Raw genomic sequence first — 19,153 nt, 5'->3', positions numbered from 1 at the left:
CAGTGATCTTTAGAAACCACTCACCTTCAAATGACTACACTCTACGTTACATAGAGAACACATATGTGGAAATATTCTTGGAGATGCAGCATAATAATCATTCATCATAGAAGGAGTTGGAAGTCTCTTCATCTTCTGGGCACCTGACTGTGAAAACTTGGGCAGCCAAGATGCTTTTACAATTCCAAATGGAGACTGTATAGGAGCATCGCGTTCTGAGGAGTAATTTTTTTTCCCACCTCCAGACCCAACGTGCATGTTAGATGAATTAATCACAGGTTCATGAGAAATCCTCTCCTGTTGGCTTACAGGTGTAATTAACTCAGCTGAAAAGGACTGCTGGCTCATAGGAGGTGGTATCAGAGATTGGCTCATTGAAGAAATAAGTGACTGGCTCATTGCTTGACTAATAGATTGGCTCACAGAGTTCACTGGTTCAAGGACTGACTGTCCTGTCATGTTTAAATTTGACATCTTGTTTCCACTATCAACTGGGAAAAATGACTGGTTACTGGAGGACTCACTTTGGAAACCCATCTGTCTGATCAAATCTTCAACTGGAAACATTGTATTACATATCACATTTGGAGCAGACACAGAAATATTCTGCTGGGACTGAAATTCATTCTTATTTTCTTCCGTTGGTTCTTCAGGATCATAAATTCGTACTTCCAATGGATCTTCTGTGTAACCATATTTACTGGCATGTCCATAATCAATCACATTACTTGAAACTGTCTCACCCCCCAGTGTTTCTTTACCACTTCTCTGGGAAGGTAAATTAGGTAGCCAGCGCCCCATTTTACGCATTCTTATATCCCTCAGTATCAATGGCATGTTTTCTGGGGTTAGCTGTTCATCGGGATATCGACTGAGTTCCTCTAGGTCTTCATTGCTTAATCCAAAACTTGCTAAGATACTTGACGCGCTCTCCTTTGTGTATCGACTGTGTACTTTGGGACTCTGGTCTGTGATGTGTGGTGCAGAACCTCGTTTCAATCCTGCTGTTCCAGATGGACGAGGACTATCATCCCACTGACCAACATGAGGCTTCCCCTTCTTTTGTTGAGCTTCATGAAAATCCATTTTTTCTTTGGCCAATCTTGGGTCAGTTCGGTGCTGCATCATCTGAACATTTGTCCTATGGGGGCCCATGCTCTGGTAAGACTCATGGCCCCCAAATCTTTGCACTATTCCATGGGGTCTTCCTGATGGGTGTAATCTTGGGATACCCATTGTTTCAGTTCTCATATATCCTCCATGAGGCTTCATCCCAGAAGGGTTAGGTGCTTGCGGCCTTTGACCTGGAAAGTGTCCTCGAGGATTGAACCTGGGTCTCGACATGGCTATTTTCAAGAATGATTGATTTAATAAAGAATAAGGTGACGCTGAACCATGTGAAGCAACTGCATTCAGCTGTTGAAGAGCCAACTGTGTCTTAATCTGAGCAAACTGCAAAGGAGATGGGCCCAACAGAAGTGGGTTTGCAATGCCCAGGTTCAAGGAATTCACAAGTGGTGCGAAATTTTCCAAGAATAACACAAAGCTGAAAGTTAAAACACAAATATTAGATCATTTTAACACAAACTATTTTTTGAGGAGGATTCTATAGCCAGTGAAAAACATTATGAAATATGAAATCAAACTAAATTTCAAATGCTTTTAGAATAGAAGCTTCAGGAAAAATTTAAAATCACAATAATCCCAGTGTATTTTCTTTCTTGTTCGTAAAAACACAAATACACTGACAGTGGTCATTGGACATTCCCCTATCTTCTGAGGTGCAACAAGAGCTGTCTGAGGTACTGGGCAACAACAGCTGCCATCTATTAAAACTCTTTAAATGGTTTTTTCCCCAAAAAAATGATTTTGTGATTTATTTCAGGCTGTTGTTACAAAAATAAGTAGGGAAAAAAGAACACTTTAGACTGTGATAAACTAATAAGAATTTTAAATTCTCAATTATAAGCTAGCTTGCCCATAGAACAGTAAAACATTTTAAGAGACATATTACAAGTCATATTTTTAGAAGCAAGTAAACTGGTTCATTAGTTATTCTTATGCAATGACAAGTAGCAATACAACTATAGGATTGATTTTCTTTAGGTAGCAGTTTAACTTAACTAGGCAAACAACTCCCACAAATAACGATACTGGAGTCCCTATAATAATCAACTGGGCATTAACAATTAATTTGGTGTTTAAAAACTAACAGGTGGTTTTTTTTAGCCTTTTCTAACACCACCTCTTTCACAGTACAACTTCTTTAAACCCTTCTTGGAGACTCTCCAAACAGAGAAGACATGAACAGACCAAAATGTATACGCTCAGGGAGTTACAAACACTCCATGAAGATGTGTCCTTCCTCTCCCCTCTCAAGCAAGAGCCACCTGACTCAGCATGTGGCGGACAATATTAGGCTTCAAAGTAGCCAACTACTCCTTGACACCAGAACTTGGGTGGCCAAGGTCAGAGAACACATTCGTGCCATCTCCAGCCATATCCCATGGTCTCTGTTGTAACTCGATGGACTCAGTTGCCATCTTTTAGCTCGTGCTACAAATGTGCCCATATTTCCCATGTGTATGTGATCCTGCAAACTGGAGAAGAGTATTAAACTGGTTAATCAATTCTTCTACAACCCAGCCTAAGTGCAGTCACCTAACTGATCCTCTACAACAATATTTTCCTAATGTCACCAACCTATTCAAATTCTTTAATGGCTCCCCACTGCCTACGAGACTCAAGTCCAAATTAGAGAATTTCAAGGTCCTACAAAATCTTCACCATTCTACTACTACTTCAACTTGATTGCCCATTTATTCACTATTCAAACCCTAGACTCTAACCAGACTGGTCTATTCCCAGCCTTTGGCTGTACCACACTGCACCTTGTATAGAAGATGCACAAATCAGTATGTCTTTCTTTTTTTTCAAGGATCTATGGCTTCAACAAACAAGCAAGAGATTCTTGGGATGTTAGGAGGCTCTGAAATTACACAACTATTGTAAGGTGAGCCCTGAAACGAAATATGATTTAGTCATTTGAGTCCATATAATCAGCAAAAAGGATCCTGAACCTGAGCTGTGCTCTGAAGACATCCCTCTGTTCTCTGGGAGAAGAAAAGCAGAAACCTCCTGGGATTTATTATGATTGATCTGAAAATTCCCAGCCCTTGTAGAGTTCTGTTGTCATCTCCTGTCCCTCCATAAGCCTAGCTCTACTCCAAGACGCCATATATGTATTTTTATGCAATTTTTCAGCATATGTTTTAGTTCCCATTTAGTTACATCCGTACCTCAAACATCACCTATTAGCTTATTTCTTAGAATTCCTACACTTCACAAAGTTTTAAAAATCGATGTTACAATTTGTTTTTACATGTAAGGTGGGGGGAAAAAAATCTAAATAAAAAAATAAAACAGAAGCAATGCATCCAAAATTAGAAGGGAGGAAGAAAGCTGGGAAACAATTTTTATGGCCAGTACTTTTTTGATAAAGGCCTCATTTCTAAAATATATAGGGAACTAAATCAAATTTATAAGAATCCAAGTCATTCCCCAATTGAGAAATGGTCAAAGGATATGAACAGGAAGTTTTCTGATAAAGAAATCAAAGCTATCTATTGCCATATGAAAAAATGCTCTAAATCACTATTTTTTTTTTTTGCTTTTTTTGCAGGGCAATGAGGGTTAAGTGACTTGCCCAGGGTCACACAGCTAGTAAGTATCAAGTGTCTGAGGCCAGCTTTGAACTCAGGTCCTCCTGAGTCCAGGGTGGTGCTTTATCCACTGTGCCACCTAGCTGTCCCCTCTAAATCACTACTGATTAGAGAAATGCAAATTAAAACAACTCTGAGGTACCACCTGACACCTATCAGACTGGCTAATATGACAAAAAAGGAAAATAATAAACATTGGAGAAGCTGTGGAAAAATTGGAACACTAATGCATTGTTGGTGGAGCTGTGAACTGATCCAACCATTCTGGAGAACAATTTGGAATTATGCCCAAAGGGCTAAAGCTGTGCACACCCTTTGACCCAGCAATACCACTCTTGGGTCTTTTTCCCAAAGAGATCACGAAAAAGGGAAAAGGACCCACATGTACAAAAATATTTAAAGCTGCTCTTTTTGTGGTGGCAAGGAATTGGAAATTGAGGGGATACCCATCAATTGGGGAATGGCTCAAGAAGTTGTGGTATATGAATGTAATGGGATTCTATTGTGCTATAAGAAACGATGAGCAGGTGGAGTTCAGAGAAACCTGGAAGGACTTGCATGAACTGATGATGAGTGAGATGAGAAGAACCAGAAGAACATTATACACAGCATCATCAACATTATGTGTTGATCAACTGTGATAGACTAGATTCTTCTCACCAATCCAATGGTACAAGAAAGTTCCAAAGGACTCATGATGGAAAAGGCTCTCCAAATCCATTAAAAAAAAAAAGGAACTGTGGAATATGGATGCTGATCGGACCATACTATTTTACTATTTCTTTTGTTTTTGGTGCTGTTGGTTTTCTGATTTGAGGTTTTCCCTTTGTGCTCTGATCCTTCTTGTATAACATGACTAATGCAGAAATATATTTAATGCTATTTTATATATATATAAACTATATCCGATTACCTGCTGTCTAGGGGAGAGGGGAGGGAGGGAAAAATTTTGAAATTGGAAATCTTATCTAAACAAATGTTGAAAAATAAAATAAATAAATAAATGGTTTTTTAAAAAAATAATAAATGAATGATTAAATGAGAATTCCTTCACTTCTACTTCTGGTCATGAATTTCCTTGAAATATATTGGATTAGGGGGCAGCTAGGTGGCAAAGTGGATAAAGCATCAGCCCTGGATTCAGGAGGACCTGAGTTCAAATGTGACCTCAGATACTTAACACTTACCAGCTGTGTGACCCTGGGCAAGTAATTTAATCCTCGCTGCCCCACCCCCACCCCCCAAAAAAAGAAAGAAAAGAAATATACTGGATTAAAACAATGGTCAATAAAACAGGCATTTATGTTATTACTATATATATTGGCTATGCAAGTACTCTTGAATGCCTGTCCAGCTATTCACAGATTATCTGTCCAGTAACCAGCACGGTACTGACCATGTGTAAGGGCATAATGAAATGTAAAGGTATTTTCTGAAATGAAACCAATGGTCTTTTATTGGTTTTTATTGGCTCAGTATCTACTTTTTTTTTTTGGTGAGGCAATTGGGGTTAAGTGATTTGCCCAGGGTCACATAGCTAGTTAAGTGTCAAGTGTCTGAGGTTGTATTGAACTCAGGTCCTCCTGACTCCAGGGCTGGTGCTTTATCCACTGCGCCACCTAGCTGCCCCCAGTATCTACTTTTAATCTCCATACAGGAAAATGGTCATTATCATGATCCTTTCTGTGGGACTAGATTTAGAGAGCATTTCTTTTTTTTTGTCATTTGAAAACAAAGTTGATTACTGTTCAAGTATCTTTACATATTAGAAAGTATGTTTATATTTATACATATCAAATCATGGTGCTTCATTTGAATTTTTATGTGTATACTGGCAATTTGGAAACCTTTTCCCATTGATTTAACATAGGTACCCCCCACACACACATCAACCTCCAGTCAATACTTTCCTTTCTCTTTTCTTCTTTCCTGCCTACATACACTTCTTTAGCTCTAAGTCCCCCTCCCCAGACTAAAAATCAGTGATCCTAAGTACCGAGTCAAAAATAATGTTCTAAAGTTTTATCTCGGCTATTTCAGAATGTGAAAAATGTGTTCTCCTGAAAAGAAGTTTGAAATGTGCTGTCTCAAAACCAAATGACATTTAAGGAGTGAGAATCTCTCTAAAATTTCCTCTTTTTTGGTTTTTCTTGGGCAAGGTGGCTTGCAATTATTTTTATGAATTTAAATAAAAGATTGTGTCATTCTTCTGAAGCAGGCAAAGTTTTACATCAAAACATCAAAAAATGGATAGGGTTTGGACCAGTATATGGAACTACTAAACAAGGAAACTTCCTATACTATGCCCAAGTGACATCTCTGCTTCTTAGAGTGGTAATGTTGCTGAGATCACTGAAAACACTAAATGAACTTGCCCAGGACCACAGGACCACAGGACCACAGGACCAGGATGTGTTGAAGGTGGGACATAAAAGTATCCTTGGCAATGCTCCAAAGATAAGATCAAACTTTAGGATAAAGTCTGTTCAATGTAAACAAAAGACAAAAAGCATCCCCCCTTCAAATATCAACCTAACTTTGATTTCAACTGTCTTCACATCTCATGGGAACATTTGTGCTTTAGCTCCCACAAAACATGAAGCTAAACGGTTTTAAAGTATCTACTGTTTGCAGAGCACGGTGCTACACAGGGAGGGAAATTACAAGGTTAAGATAAGAGAAGTTAAAGTTTCACCATCTATTTGGGTGATTAGACACCCATACAAATAGCTACACTTAATATAAAAGTATACCCAAATTACAAAATGAAGTGTTATCTGAAGCCTGAGAAAGACCAGAAAAGGCTGATGTGGCATTTTGGTTAGCGCTGCAGTCAACCAAGTGTCAGAACAAATGAACTACACATCATAAGGAGGAACCACAACTCCCCAAGTTGTATAGCAGAATAACAAGTAAAGGGAACTCTGATCAAAGTGTCAATGTTTTCAAATGTTTGGTTTTTGTGTTTTTCATTTACTTCCATGCTTTTAGATGGTGTTGGTGTGGTCTTAGCTCAACATTTCTATAATTCAATGAAAAAGCTTAAATTTTGATACTTTTCCTGTCTTGCAGGATCTTCAACTATTTTTGTGTTCAAATATCACCTAACCGATAAACATTTAGTAAACATTACTATATTTCAAGACACTGTGCTAAACATTTTCTCACTGTGCATTTAACATACTGGCTGGCTTTTAAATTTCTTCACTCATTTTAGCTAAATTTCCAACCATTTAAGTAGAAATAACAATCAAGAGAACATAAGTGCTAATCTAGTTAGCTTTAAACATCATTCAATTCTGTATCCACCTTGTTTGACAAGTTATTTATTGAAAAAAAATTACACAAAATAAAAAAACCAATTCAAAAGCTTCTATGAATCATAAGCAGAAAGCTACACAAAGCTAAGAAAAGTAACAATATCTAGCTTTACATAGCTCTTTAAGGTTTGCAAAGGAATTTATGTTCTCTCACTGGTTAAGTGCTATTATTATTTTACAAATGAGGGAACTGAGGCTAGAAGAGGTTACTGTGATTTGCCAAGTTACAGAACTATTAAGTGAATGGGGCAGGCATACACAGGCATTCCTGGCTCCAAGTCCAACATTACTTTCTATCCCAGAAGTGTCAAACTCAAATGAAAAGGGAGGCCACTAAGGGGTATATAAGGATCCCTACAGGCTGGGCTGCATAGCGACACTTTTTAAATGTAATATTAACCATGTTTTATTGTAATTTTATTCATTTTGTTGTTTCCCAATTATATTCTAATCTGGTTCAGGCTGCAGATGGTATGTGGGCCATGTGCTTTGACATCTCTGTGCTATACCACCTAAAATTACAAACCATCACCAACTTTCCCTGTTAAGTTTGCTCCTATCATTTAAAAAAAAAAAGGAAAGGAAAGGAAAACTTGAGGGGGGGGCTCAAAATATAACAACATAGACCTATAATCATATGTAGAAAAAATTCAGGCTTATGGAAATCGAGAAGGATGACATTTGCATATTTGCAAATACATCATCACACAACTTGGGTAACCATCACCAAGGTAAAAATCCAGTTATTTATGCTTTGTATTTGGAAATTACCCAGGAATGAAACTCTAGGCCAAAAGAATTTTCTGGATAGCTGAGGGCTTAATGTTTTACACTCAGAATGCTTTATTTTTATCCATATTTTGGTAGAGATGTTCTGAAAACCTAGTCTTTACTATAAGAAAATAATTATTAATAAGTTTCTTGGGGAGGACCCAGACTGAGTTTTAGCCCCTTCCCACCTCCACTTCAGAAAGTTCAGTTCTTGAGGAACTTTAGCTAACCTCTCTGGGATCAGTCCAAAGTGATGGAGACTGATTCTTGTTTAGCTAAGAGGAAGAGGACTGATGGGATTAAACCCTACCCAAAGACTGGACTTCACCCTTGGCCTGAGGTTCCCTCCCGAGATCATTTTCATTTGGACCACCCTCAAGTCATGTCAACCCATGGCACTGAATGATGCTAACCAATTAGCTTTGATCACTATATAGTGACCCACCTCTATCAAAAGAGGATAAAAGCCTTGACCACTTGAGCTTGGCACCATCTTGGCTCAAGCTCTTGACTCCGCATGCTGTCTCTTGGTGCTGGCTCTCCTCTTAGGACAGAGTAGGTAATGTAGAGCTTGTGAACTCTGCTTGAGACCATGTGCTGACTCTCCAAGAGACAGCATGAGTCTTCTGGGGCCTCCTGCTCGTGCTGAACTGCCACAGGATTAATTCTTTACTGATATTCAATTTTAATTCATTAATGCTTACTGCCAAAACAGGTGCAATAGCCATTAATATATAAATAGCAATAATTTTTAAAAGTACAGTTTAGCCCCAATAATTAAAAAACACATGACTCTCCCCTACTTCAGCTAGACAAACCTATGTACTAGTTATCAAAAATTCAAAGTAACAAATACACTTCCATGCTTTTTTCTGCATTAACTTCTTTTTCCGGAAATGTCTATCCCTGGCTCCTTCCTTCAAGACTCAACTCGTCTTCTTAACCTGACTGGCGACCCTAACCTATCTGGTGACTGCTGCTTCCAGGGAGCTACGTTCTTCAACATTTAATGCTAATCACAATCAAAGCTGGAGTCGTCCACAAGACAACAGAGAGGCACATGGTGGACATGAGAAAGGGTAAAGCATATAGTAGATATGCTGTCACCTCCAGTAAGGGGATTTCCATTTCACTGTGTTCAGCTCACTTTCTATAACTGAACTCAGTATCTACTGGCTATGCTCCTCCTGCCTACACGCAAGTGTCTCTCCTCCATCCTTGATCTAGTCACCCCTGCTAGCCAGCACCTCATATCTTTGAGCTTCTTGAGAAAGCTGTCTATGGGGCAGCTAGGTGGCGCAGTGGATAAAGCACTGGCCCTGGATTCGGGGGGACCTGAGTTCAAATCTGACCTCAGGCACTTGACACTAGCTGTGTGACCCTGGGCAAGTCACTTAACCCTCATTGCCCTGAAAAATAAAATAAATTTTTTAAAAAGGGGGCGGGGGGAGGCAGCTAGGTGGCACAGTGGATAAAGCACCAGCCCTGGATTCAGGAGGACCTGACTTCAAATCCAGCCTCAGACACATGACATTAGCTGTGTGACCTTGGACAAGTCATTTAACCCTTATTGCCCCACAAAAAAAAAAAAAAGAGAGAGAGAGAGAGAGAAAGCTGTCTACATTTAGTGCCTCCACTGCCTCTCTTCTCACTCTCTTCATTCTGCAGTCTGGCCCCCCAAAGTTACCAATGATCTCTACTACCATCATATTTAACAACCTTTTCTCAATCCTCATCCTTCTCTCTACAGCTGCTGACATGGTCAACATCACCCTCTCTGGACACTCTTCACTTTTCTCTAGGGTTTCAGAACACTACTTTGTCCCAGTTTTCCTATCATATAGCTATCATAATCTCATTAGCTCCCATGGATTCAATTATTATCACTATGCTGATAATTCTCAGAGATCTATTTGTCCTAACCTCTCTCCTAACCTCCAAGTACCTACTGGACATCTCGAAATGGATGTCCTGTAACTATCTTAACATGTCCAAAACTCACATCATTATCTTCTCCCTCCAAACCCTCCCTTCTTCCTAACTTCTTCTCTATTACTACTGGTGGCAGCACCATCGTCCCAGTGCCACAGCCTTACAACCTACATGTTATACTTGACTCCTTATTCTCTCTCTACACATCCAATCTGTTGCCGAGTCCTGTCAATTTTACCTTCATAACATTTCCTATATATGCCCCTTGGTCTCCTCTTGATACTGTCAACACCCTGGTGAAGGCCTTCATCATGCAAAAGCCTGATAGTTCATTTCTCTCCCTCAAATTTCTCTCCACTCTAGTCCATCCCACATTCAGCTATCAAAACGATATTCCTGAAGCAGAAATCTGACCACACCGCTCCCCACCACCCACAAAATAAAATCCAGGGGCTCCCTATATAAAATCCTGTTTGCCACTCAAAGCTCTTCATAACCTGCTCTCTCCCTTTTCCAGTCTTGTTACACCTTACACCCCCCCCCACCCCATGTACTCCAATACAGTGACACTTGCCTCCTGGCTGTTCCTCCAACTAGACCCTCCATCTAGGTGACACCTAGGCCTACAATGGTCTCCCTCTTTCTGCCTCCTGACTTCCTTCAAACTACCAGATAAAATTCCACGTTATCCAATAAGCCTTTCCTGATCCCTTCTTAATGCTAGCGACCTCCCTTTATTATCTCCAATTTGTGCTGTATATATCTTGCTTGTACACAGTTGTCTGAATGTTGTCTCTCCCATTAGTTTGTGGGCTCCTCAAAAGGAGGAACTTCCTTTTTTGTCTTTCTTTGTATCCCCAGTGCCTAACACATAGGAGGCACCTAATAAATAAATGTTTACTGGCTGAATAATAATACTCAAAACAGCTAGCTGTAAAAAGGCCATGAAAATGTTTAGGGATTGACATGGATTGCGGTGTATGAAGTCAGAAAAGCCTCTCCATGTTAAATCAATATAAACTCCGTCAAATTGCTCCCACAGGAAAATCCATTCCCAATTCCATCTCAGAACAGAAGGTAGCAAAACAGGGAGGTTTCCTTAGTCCCCCCCTCATGCTTAAAGGAAAGGGGAGGAAGGTTATGTGAGCTTATGTGAAATAATTTTAGCTACAAAACAGAAGGGTCAATTGCTTCCTGTGAATTCTCAATGAGGGAACCAAACAGAAAACAGGAAAGCCAGGAGTTGTAATTTACCACTGTTCTTTTTTTTGTTTGTTTGTTTTTGCGGGGGCAACTGGGGTTAAGTGACTTGCCCAGGGTCACACAGCTAGTCAGTGTTAAGTGCCTGAGGCTGGATTTGAACTCAGGTACTCCTGGATCCAGGGCCAGTGCTCTATGCACTGGACCACCTAGCTGCCCCTTACCACTGTTCTTAAATCTGGAAGGGCCAAATCCCATCAATATTATTCCTTTTATATCTGTCATTTCAACAACTAGTTTATGTATTAAGGACAGCTGCTCATACCTCTCTAAAAGCTCCCTGCTAGTCTAAAACAAGAGGAGAAATTGAATATAAAATGTCTGCAGATGACAGTGGCCAACTGTCCTTAGAAATGAAGAGCACAGGGCAGCTAGGTGGCGCAGTGGATAGAGCACTGGCCCTGGATTCAGGAGTACCTGAGTTCAAATCCGGCCTCAGACACTTAACACTTACTAGCTGTGTGACCCTGGGCAAGTCACTTAACCCTGACTGCCTCACTAAAAAAAAAAAAGAAAGAAAGAAATGAAGAGCACAGCTTCAACTCTGAACCAATTCTCTGCACTTAAACATCTCCATGTTGAATGAACATCATCCCATTTCACAACCTGCATCCTACACTATGGTAAATGAAAAAGTTTGGGTCACAGCTAAATTTTACAAGATTAAATCTGAAATAATTACATTCAGCAATATTCACTATGAAAATACGTTTAATGGGAACTGGTGTTTATATAGTGCTTGTAGATTTGTCAAGTGATTCATATGTTAACTCACTTGTGTGGTAAAAAAAATATGAAAGTTTTTTAACAGTCAGTTAGGATAATTGAAAGACGCCAGTTTTTTTTTTTAAGGACCACCCTTTCGGGGAGGAGACCAACGGCATGAGCTACACACGCCAGTCCGCCTGCTGCGCAGGTCAGACTGCCTGCTAGCACTCCACTTCCGGGGTGCAAGCTTAAAAGGCAAGGAGAGAACAGAAGTGGGAGTTTTTTCCTGCTCTGCTGGTCTCCTGACTGCGCTGCACAGACGGTCTCTCTCTCCCCAAAGATGGCCTTCTCTTTTGGTGAGTTTTATACGGAATATAGACTAAGCCTAGACTTAAGACGATTTGTATTGTGTTTCTACTTTCCTATCCTTCTAATCAACATCACCTTGTGACTACCATACAATAAAGGTCTATCTAGAAAACCAGAAGCTTCTTCCATTTACTAGTCTGGGAGATAAATTAAGGGAAAGGTTAAGTAGGGTGGATTTATGATCTAATATCCAATTTTAATCTCACACTTGATTGTTCCAGTAATTCTGTATGGTGGACTTATCCCTACTTTATAGAAGAGAACTCTGACTCACATACACAGCTACTAACTGTTTGAGACAGGATTCAAACTCTGTTCTTGATGCCAAGTTTCTGCACTCTATTCATTGCACCACCTTGCTCCAAAATTTTCTTGCTTCTTCCTTTATCCGTGGATATTCCACACTGAAAATGTATTTCAAGCCTATGGTCAAACTGGTTGGAGATATGCTGGTTTAATCCAGATTTCAGTTGACAAGAGAAGACATGTGGCACAATGCAAAATGCTGGATGATCTTAGAATAGGAAGAAATAGATGGGTTCCACCTCGGACACTGTGTTGGGCAAGTCACTTGACTGCTCAAGGCCTCCAATTCCTTATCTCTGAAGTGCAGATAAAAAATACTTCCACAACCATCTCAGGGTTATAATTGAAGTGTTTTATATACCTTCAATTATTATATAAATGTGAATTATTACAAAGCTTTAGCCCCACTAAGAAAAAATCATCCTGAACCTGTCAACCTTAAAAAGTGGCTCCTAAGTTTTGTGAGGAAATGGAGCTGTCTACAGTAGCAAGCACAGAGGAAATGCCTCTCTGAGTTTAGAAAGGCCATCATGATCCTTCTGTGAGGGCCAATACCATAGACAATTTGGAGCTTCCTGTTATATCCCATTGCTGCCACTGAAAAAGAGATCCACTTGATCTCCAGTTTATCAGTAGCCTGAGCTCAGGCAATCAGTCAGATCCTAGAAACACCCCATAATGGCAGGGACAGATGCTCTGAGACTCAATTCCCATCCCCAAGGCAAACTCAAATTGGTCGGTTTTATTTATTTTACTTTACACAGGCAAGCTCAGAAATGCAACAAGGGACCTAGAACCTAGGGCTAGTTAGAATCTGCTCCATTCCAGGGACAGAAGACTTAGAAAACTGTGCTTTGTGCTAACTATTCAGTTCTTAACCTAATGGTTTGTTAACTATGGAATGATTAGTCTCATTATGGGCTATTAACTGTATCTGGCAAAACATTGGTGCTCTACAATATTAGGCCATCAAAAAATATGATGTGCAGCACAAACCAAGCAGTGTCCCACCATAACATGCCCATGAAAACTTTCTTAAAAACCTAAACAGAACTGAGTCTTAGAGGGCAGCTAGGTGGCACAGTGGATAAAGCACCAGCCCTGGATTCAGGAGGACCTAAGTTCAAATCCAGCCTCAGACACTTGACACTTACCAGCTGTGTGACCCTGGGCAAGTCACTTAACCCTCATTGCCAGGTCAAAAAAAAAAATAACCAAGTCTTGGTTGGCAAAGTTTTTTACAGTTTCTGCCATGTCTTCTTTTAACATTTAGTTTAAGATAAAACTACTCTTCTTATTCCTTCACTACCCTGAGCTATGGTGGATGGGAAATGCAAATAGTACTGGCGCTGAAGAGCAGTTCCCAAAAACACACCTTCCCCTCACTGGTTGCTTTCAGGGAGGTACAAAGCTTAATGATCAGTAATGATATAGGATAGAAAATAAAGAGAAATCTACTTCTAGAAACTTGGTTACTACATATTAAGAGCACTGAAAAATGCTCTTATTAATTGCCTGAACTCTGCTACTGTAACAAAGAGTTTCAGACTCCACACTCCAGTCTCTATTTTGTGGTCTGTAGTGAGGGGGGAGGGGGATGGGGTGCTGAAAGAATGGAAGAAAGGGTTTTTTTGCATAAAGATCACACTAAGCAATTTGGTCTCAACTCTACTCTCAAATTTCACCTCAATTTCCCTGGTCAAAAAAATTACATAAAAGCAGATAAAAGTTCACTGTCCCCTAGGGAGTGGGAGTTCCCAGAAGAAGGTTGCAAAAGCAAGCAGAAGCAGGAAGGGTAGTATTAAGAGGTCTTGGGAGCCTCCTGCCTGTAAAAGTATTACTCCCTCAAAAACTACCAATTTGACAGCAGGGAGTATGCAGGCATAGGCTCTATGACAGTTCTTAACAAGTATCCAAAGGGGGCAGCTAGGTGGCACAGTGGATAGAGCACTGGCTCTGCATTCAGGAGTACCCGAGTTCAAATCCGACCTCAGACACTTAACAATTACTTGGGCAAGTCACTTAACCCCAATTGCCTCACCAAAAACAAAACAAAACAGTATCCAAGGGCACCTCCCCTTGAGGGGTCCTTGAATTTTTAAACTATTTTGATGACTATATTTAATTATTATTGGTTTCCTTAGTAATGTATTCTATATGCATTTAAAAACATCATTCTAGAGTCCACAGGCTTTACCAGGACTACCAAAGGAGTTCATGTCACCAAAAAAATGGGTTAAGAATCCCTGCTATATTAACTAAAGCACTATCCCAAAAGACATTGCCTACTCTAACTCAACCTTCCTTTGTATAATGTTAAATCTAAAATAAGATGTCTTCTACTCTTTCCAAACTGGTTCATAGAGATGCACATTAAATGAGTCTGTCAAATTATATAGTGCTTACATGCCAGGACAACTTTAAAAGAAATAAAACTACACAATTAGGATTTTTCTTGTATATGGCTACATCAAGTCAACATAGTCAATAGTAAATATTAATATTTCCCAAATTAATACTCATCAAAATGCCAACAGGTTTCACTACGTAGAGATAAAAATATTTATCATCTATAAAAACAAAGAAGTTGTCAACAGGAGCTAGAAAAATAAAATGGATAAAGGAGGCCTTGCCAAATCTTAAAATATCCTCCAATTTAAAAATTATCAAGATAATTAATGACAGACATTTATAAAACTCTGCAAAGTGATTTACACATGTTGCCTCATTTGAGGTTCAAAACCACCCCCCATCAAGATGGACATTGTAAATATCACTCCTACTTTATGAATGAGGAAATTATAATTCAAGAGGTTTAAGAGACCCATCCATAAATCATAGCACAAAAGGCAGCATAGAGCCCCCAATTTCCTTATGATTCAGCACTGCATCTACTGTGCTTGCAGGCCTGCTTATTGAAAAATGGGGGGAAGGGGAACGACAGATCAGTAAAACAAAATAGTAAGTCTAGAAGAGAAGAAAATGTAGGAAAGATCAGTATTCCTTAGTAAAAAGCACTAGAAAAATTAGATAACACCACATTAAGCACAGGAATTAGAAATGGAAAATCTGATCTGAGAAAGAGATCATTTAGTCCTGCCTGATTTTACATATGAGAAAAGGCTGAAAGAAGGGAAGTTATTTTCCACAAATGATGGAATGAGGCAGTGGCACAACTGGAATGAGAACTGAGACCCCTGGATACTTACTGAACAAATGCAAGCAATCATTAGACACCCAACTCTTGCATTTTATTAAACAAAAGATATTATGCTACAGAAAATATATCCAAATTAAACAGATTGGGAAAACTTTATGATAAACCAAAATGACTAAAAAAAAATTGACATTCAGGAATTATTAGGAAATAATTTCCCCCAACTTAAAAAAAAACAAGGAAATGATCTATTAGTCCCTTGAAAAACTGTCCAAACTCTAAAATTCAGGAAACAAAATAACCTCAATTTGGCAAAAATAGTAAATATATCTAAGCATATGTGTGTGTGTGTGTGTGTGTGTGTATACACACACACATATGTACACAATATTGGGGAGGGTAATGAGCCCCCATTTTATAGTTCAGGAAACAAACTCAGAGGTTAATGACTCACCTGTAATCATATAGCCAAGAGATATCAGAGGCTGTATTTGGAACCTAATTTTTTTCCCAACTTTGTCACCTCAATTGATCTTACGGGTCTTACTTTATGCAAAACTTTTGATCCAATGTCATCATTATCAACCAATCAAAAAGTATTTAAGGACTTGTGTGTCAGTGTATCACTGAGGCTGCAAACCTGGATGACTGAATGATGGTGAAGTCCTCACATATTATGTTATTAAGAGGGACATAATAGAGCTATTTTACTTGGAATAGTGAAAAACTACAAACAACCTATGTTTCTATAACATCCAAAATTTGCCTAAGAGAAGACATCTCTAGAACTAAATAAAAAATATTCATCAGTAAACTAGTTATTCCTGGGGCAGCTAGGTGGCGCAGTGGATAGAGCACTGGCCCTGGATTCAGGAGGACCTGAGTTCAAATCCGGCCTCAGCCACTCAACACTTACTAGCTGTGTGACCCTGGGCAAGTCACTTAATCCCAATTGCCTCACACCAAAAAAAAAAACCAAAAACAAACTAGTTATTCCTCAGATGTTCTGAGCCTAGGAACAAAGAGCAATTGCTCCCAAGGGGGCTGAAGTAGGTATTCGAATACACTATGCTCTGCTAAGAGGGGAAGAAAAAGGCTAATCCCTTAGTAAAAAGGCCCACAAATACAAGGATCCTGTTTGCCAAAGTCAAATGCCCTTTCACCTTTATATTACATTCAGCCCTATTCTAGCTGGACTGATTCAATTAATATGTCAGAATATCCTAAATAAATTTGCGAGTAATTTCCACGTGAAGTTTTAGGTAATCCTTACTATCAGGGTGTTAATGAATTAGATAACTCAAAATTGTTATCATCCATGAAGGTATAACCAAATACTTGTAACTGGATAGTTTCTACACATTACCATCTACGATTAACAATAGGTACTATTCTAGCCCTATTCTATCAGAGCATGGCCTGGCGGGCTCTCGTCTTGGCAGGGCTCTCCCCTGGGCCCTCTTCTCTTCTCCTCTATAGTATTTTACCTGTGATCTCCTCAGCTGTTATGAAGTCAATCACCTCTGTGCTGATGCTTCTTAGATCTACTGGACCTCTTCTCCTTACCTCCAGCTCACATCTGTCTCTTGGACATCTCAAAGTCCCCATGTTCCCCCTCCTCTTCTCTTCTTTGACACTGTCACCACTCTGGTGCTAGCGTTTTATCACCTCACACCTGGTCTAATAGCCTGCTGGTGGGGCTGCCTGTCTCAAATCTCTTCCCTCTTCTATCCATTCTCCACAGTGATCAAATTAATCTTCCTTAAACACAAATCTCGCCCATGTCAGTACACTGCAACAGCTCCCTATCACCCCCAGGACTAAATCTAAAACCATCTGTTTAGAATTCCAAGCCATTCATAAACTGCCCCCACCCCTATCATTCCAGTCTTCTTGCACCCTATTTTGCCCTCCACCCCCACACAGTTCCTCAAACAAATCCCAACGGGCGATCCCCATACATGGAATTCTGTCCTTTCATCTCTGCTTCTTGACTTCCTAAGTCCCAAATAAAACCCCACTTTCTACAAGAAGCCCTTCCAGATCCCCGTAATGCTAGTGCCTTCCCTGGTCATTATCTCCAATTCATCATCTTTCTCTTGTTCGTTGTGCTCAATGGCTTGCATGCTGTCTCCCCTATCAGACTGTGAAGCTCCTTGGCAGCAGAAACTGTCTTCTGCCTTGCTTTTGTACCCTAGAACTCAGCACAAGGCCTGGCATATACAGAAGGACATTTACTGACACTGGGATCTTTGGTTCAGTAAAATGCTAATGAAAAGTAGGGTTGAACAGGATATGAGGAGTGAGGGAGGTGGCAGTTATTTATTGATAGGGAAAACAGAAGATAATAGAGATGTGAGGAAATTAAACAGAAAAATTCAGAAAGCTTAGAGTCAAGTATCAAAACAAAAGGACCACCATGAATTTAGTTCTGCTCTTAAAGGGATCTTTAGAAATGACTAACAACATCCTAGATTCATTGGTCATAATCTGTGTGCTCCCCCCCTCCCCCTCCCTTTCTGTTCCTCTTCGGGGGGCTGAAGGAGTTGGGGGAAGCAGGGGCCTGCAGAACTAGGACAAATGGCTGCTGACAGCTACTACACACTTCAGGTTATAAAACACTATCACATATATGTCAGCTGGATGTTGCAGATTGGTTTAAGCCCCCGACAGCTGGATCCAGATCCCTTCTCTGATAACTGTGGGTGACCAAGGGCAGGTCACATAACCTCTGTGAGACTCAGTTTTCTCACTGAAAATGAGGCTAAGGGTGAGGGCACCACCTGCCTCACAAGACCCCCATAAGCCCTTCAATGTCCCATCAGCTGTTACTACTACCCAAATGGGGAGAAGAAATGGGGAGGGAGACTGGTGCAGAACCAGGATCCATGAGTCACTGGGGGTCAAACCCCAGATGTGGCCCCACATAAGTCACTTGGCTTCGACCAGTCTCAGGCTCTTCATCTATAAAAAAGGGATAATGCTTACACTACCGATTTCAGAAGGTCCTGAGCAAATCCTCAGTGACCCCGACAGCACTACCTACATGGGTACATGAGGCGGAGGCTTCATCTGACTCTCACAACTACTCTATATACTTCATGAAACCGCTGTTACCCCCCCATTTACAGATGAGAAAATGAGGTGCAAGGAAACTGAGCATTTGCCCAAGAATCTCAAAGAGAAGAACTGGAAGTAAACCAGACACATTCTGATGCCAAGGATATGGCTCTCTCCTCTTTAATAAGCCCACTTTTGGTTTGGGGTCTCTCAAATGCTCTCTCATTTCATTCGAAGAACAATCCATTAAAATATGTTTAATTGGGGCAGCTAGGTGGCACAGTGGATAAAGCATCAGCCCTGGATTCAGGAGTACCCGAGTTCAAATCCGACCTCAGACACTTGACACTTACTAGCTGGGTGACCCTGGGCAAATCACTTAAGCCCCATTGCACCGCAAAAAAAAAAAAAAAAAAAGTTTAATTCTCAGTAAAAATCTTATCTTCAACACTACATACTATTTAGTTGGATTCGCTGTGTATTATTTACTGTGGAAATTTAAAGCATTTATCAACTGTCTGCTGTATACAGAGCACTAGGCTAGGAAA

At 40.0% G+C, this 19,153-nt stretch overlaps 1 protein-coding gene across 8 annotated transcripts in view; it reads right to left on the bottom strand.

The window, feature by feature from the left end:
• The window catches only part of ZNF638 (zinc finger protein 638), a 162,080-nt gene that overhangs the window by 66,062 nt on the left and 76,865 nt on the right, over positions 1 to 19,153 (bottom strand). For 7 of the 8 annotated variants that reach the window (XM_043987004.1, XM_043987005.1, XM_043986999.1 and 4 more), the window contains exon 2: positions 25 to 1,546. The exons of the other annotated variant lie outside the window; for it this stretch is intronic. In XM_043987004.1, the coding sequence (XP_043842939.1) occupies positions 25 to 1,546 (1,522 nt within the window). The remainder of the gene's footprint in view (positions 1 to 24; positions 1,547 to 19,153) is intronic. 8 annotated transcript variants of the gene reach the window in all.

The sequence above is a fragment of the Dromiciops gliroides genome, chromosome 2, assembly GCF_019393635.1.
Source record: "Dromiciops gliroides isolate mDroGli1 chromosome 2, mDroGli1.pri, whole genome shotgun sequence".
Taxonomy (NCBI): domain Eukaryota; kingdom Metazoa; phylum Chordata; class Mammalia; order Microbiotheria; family Microbiotheriidae; genus Dromiciops; species Dromiciops gliroides.
This window is presented reverse-complemented; position numbering and strand designations above follow the sequence as displayed.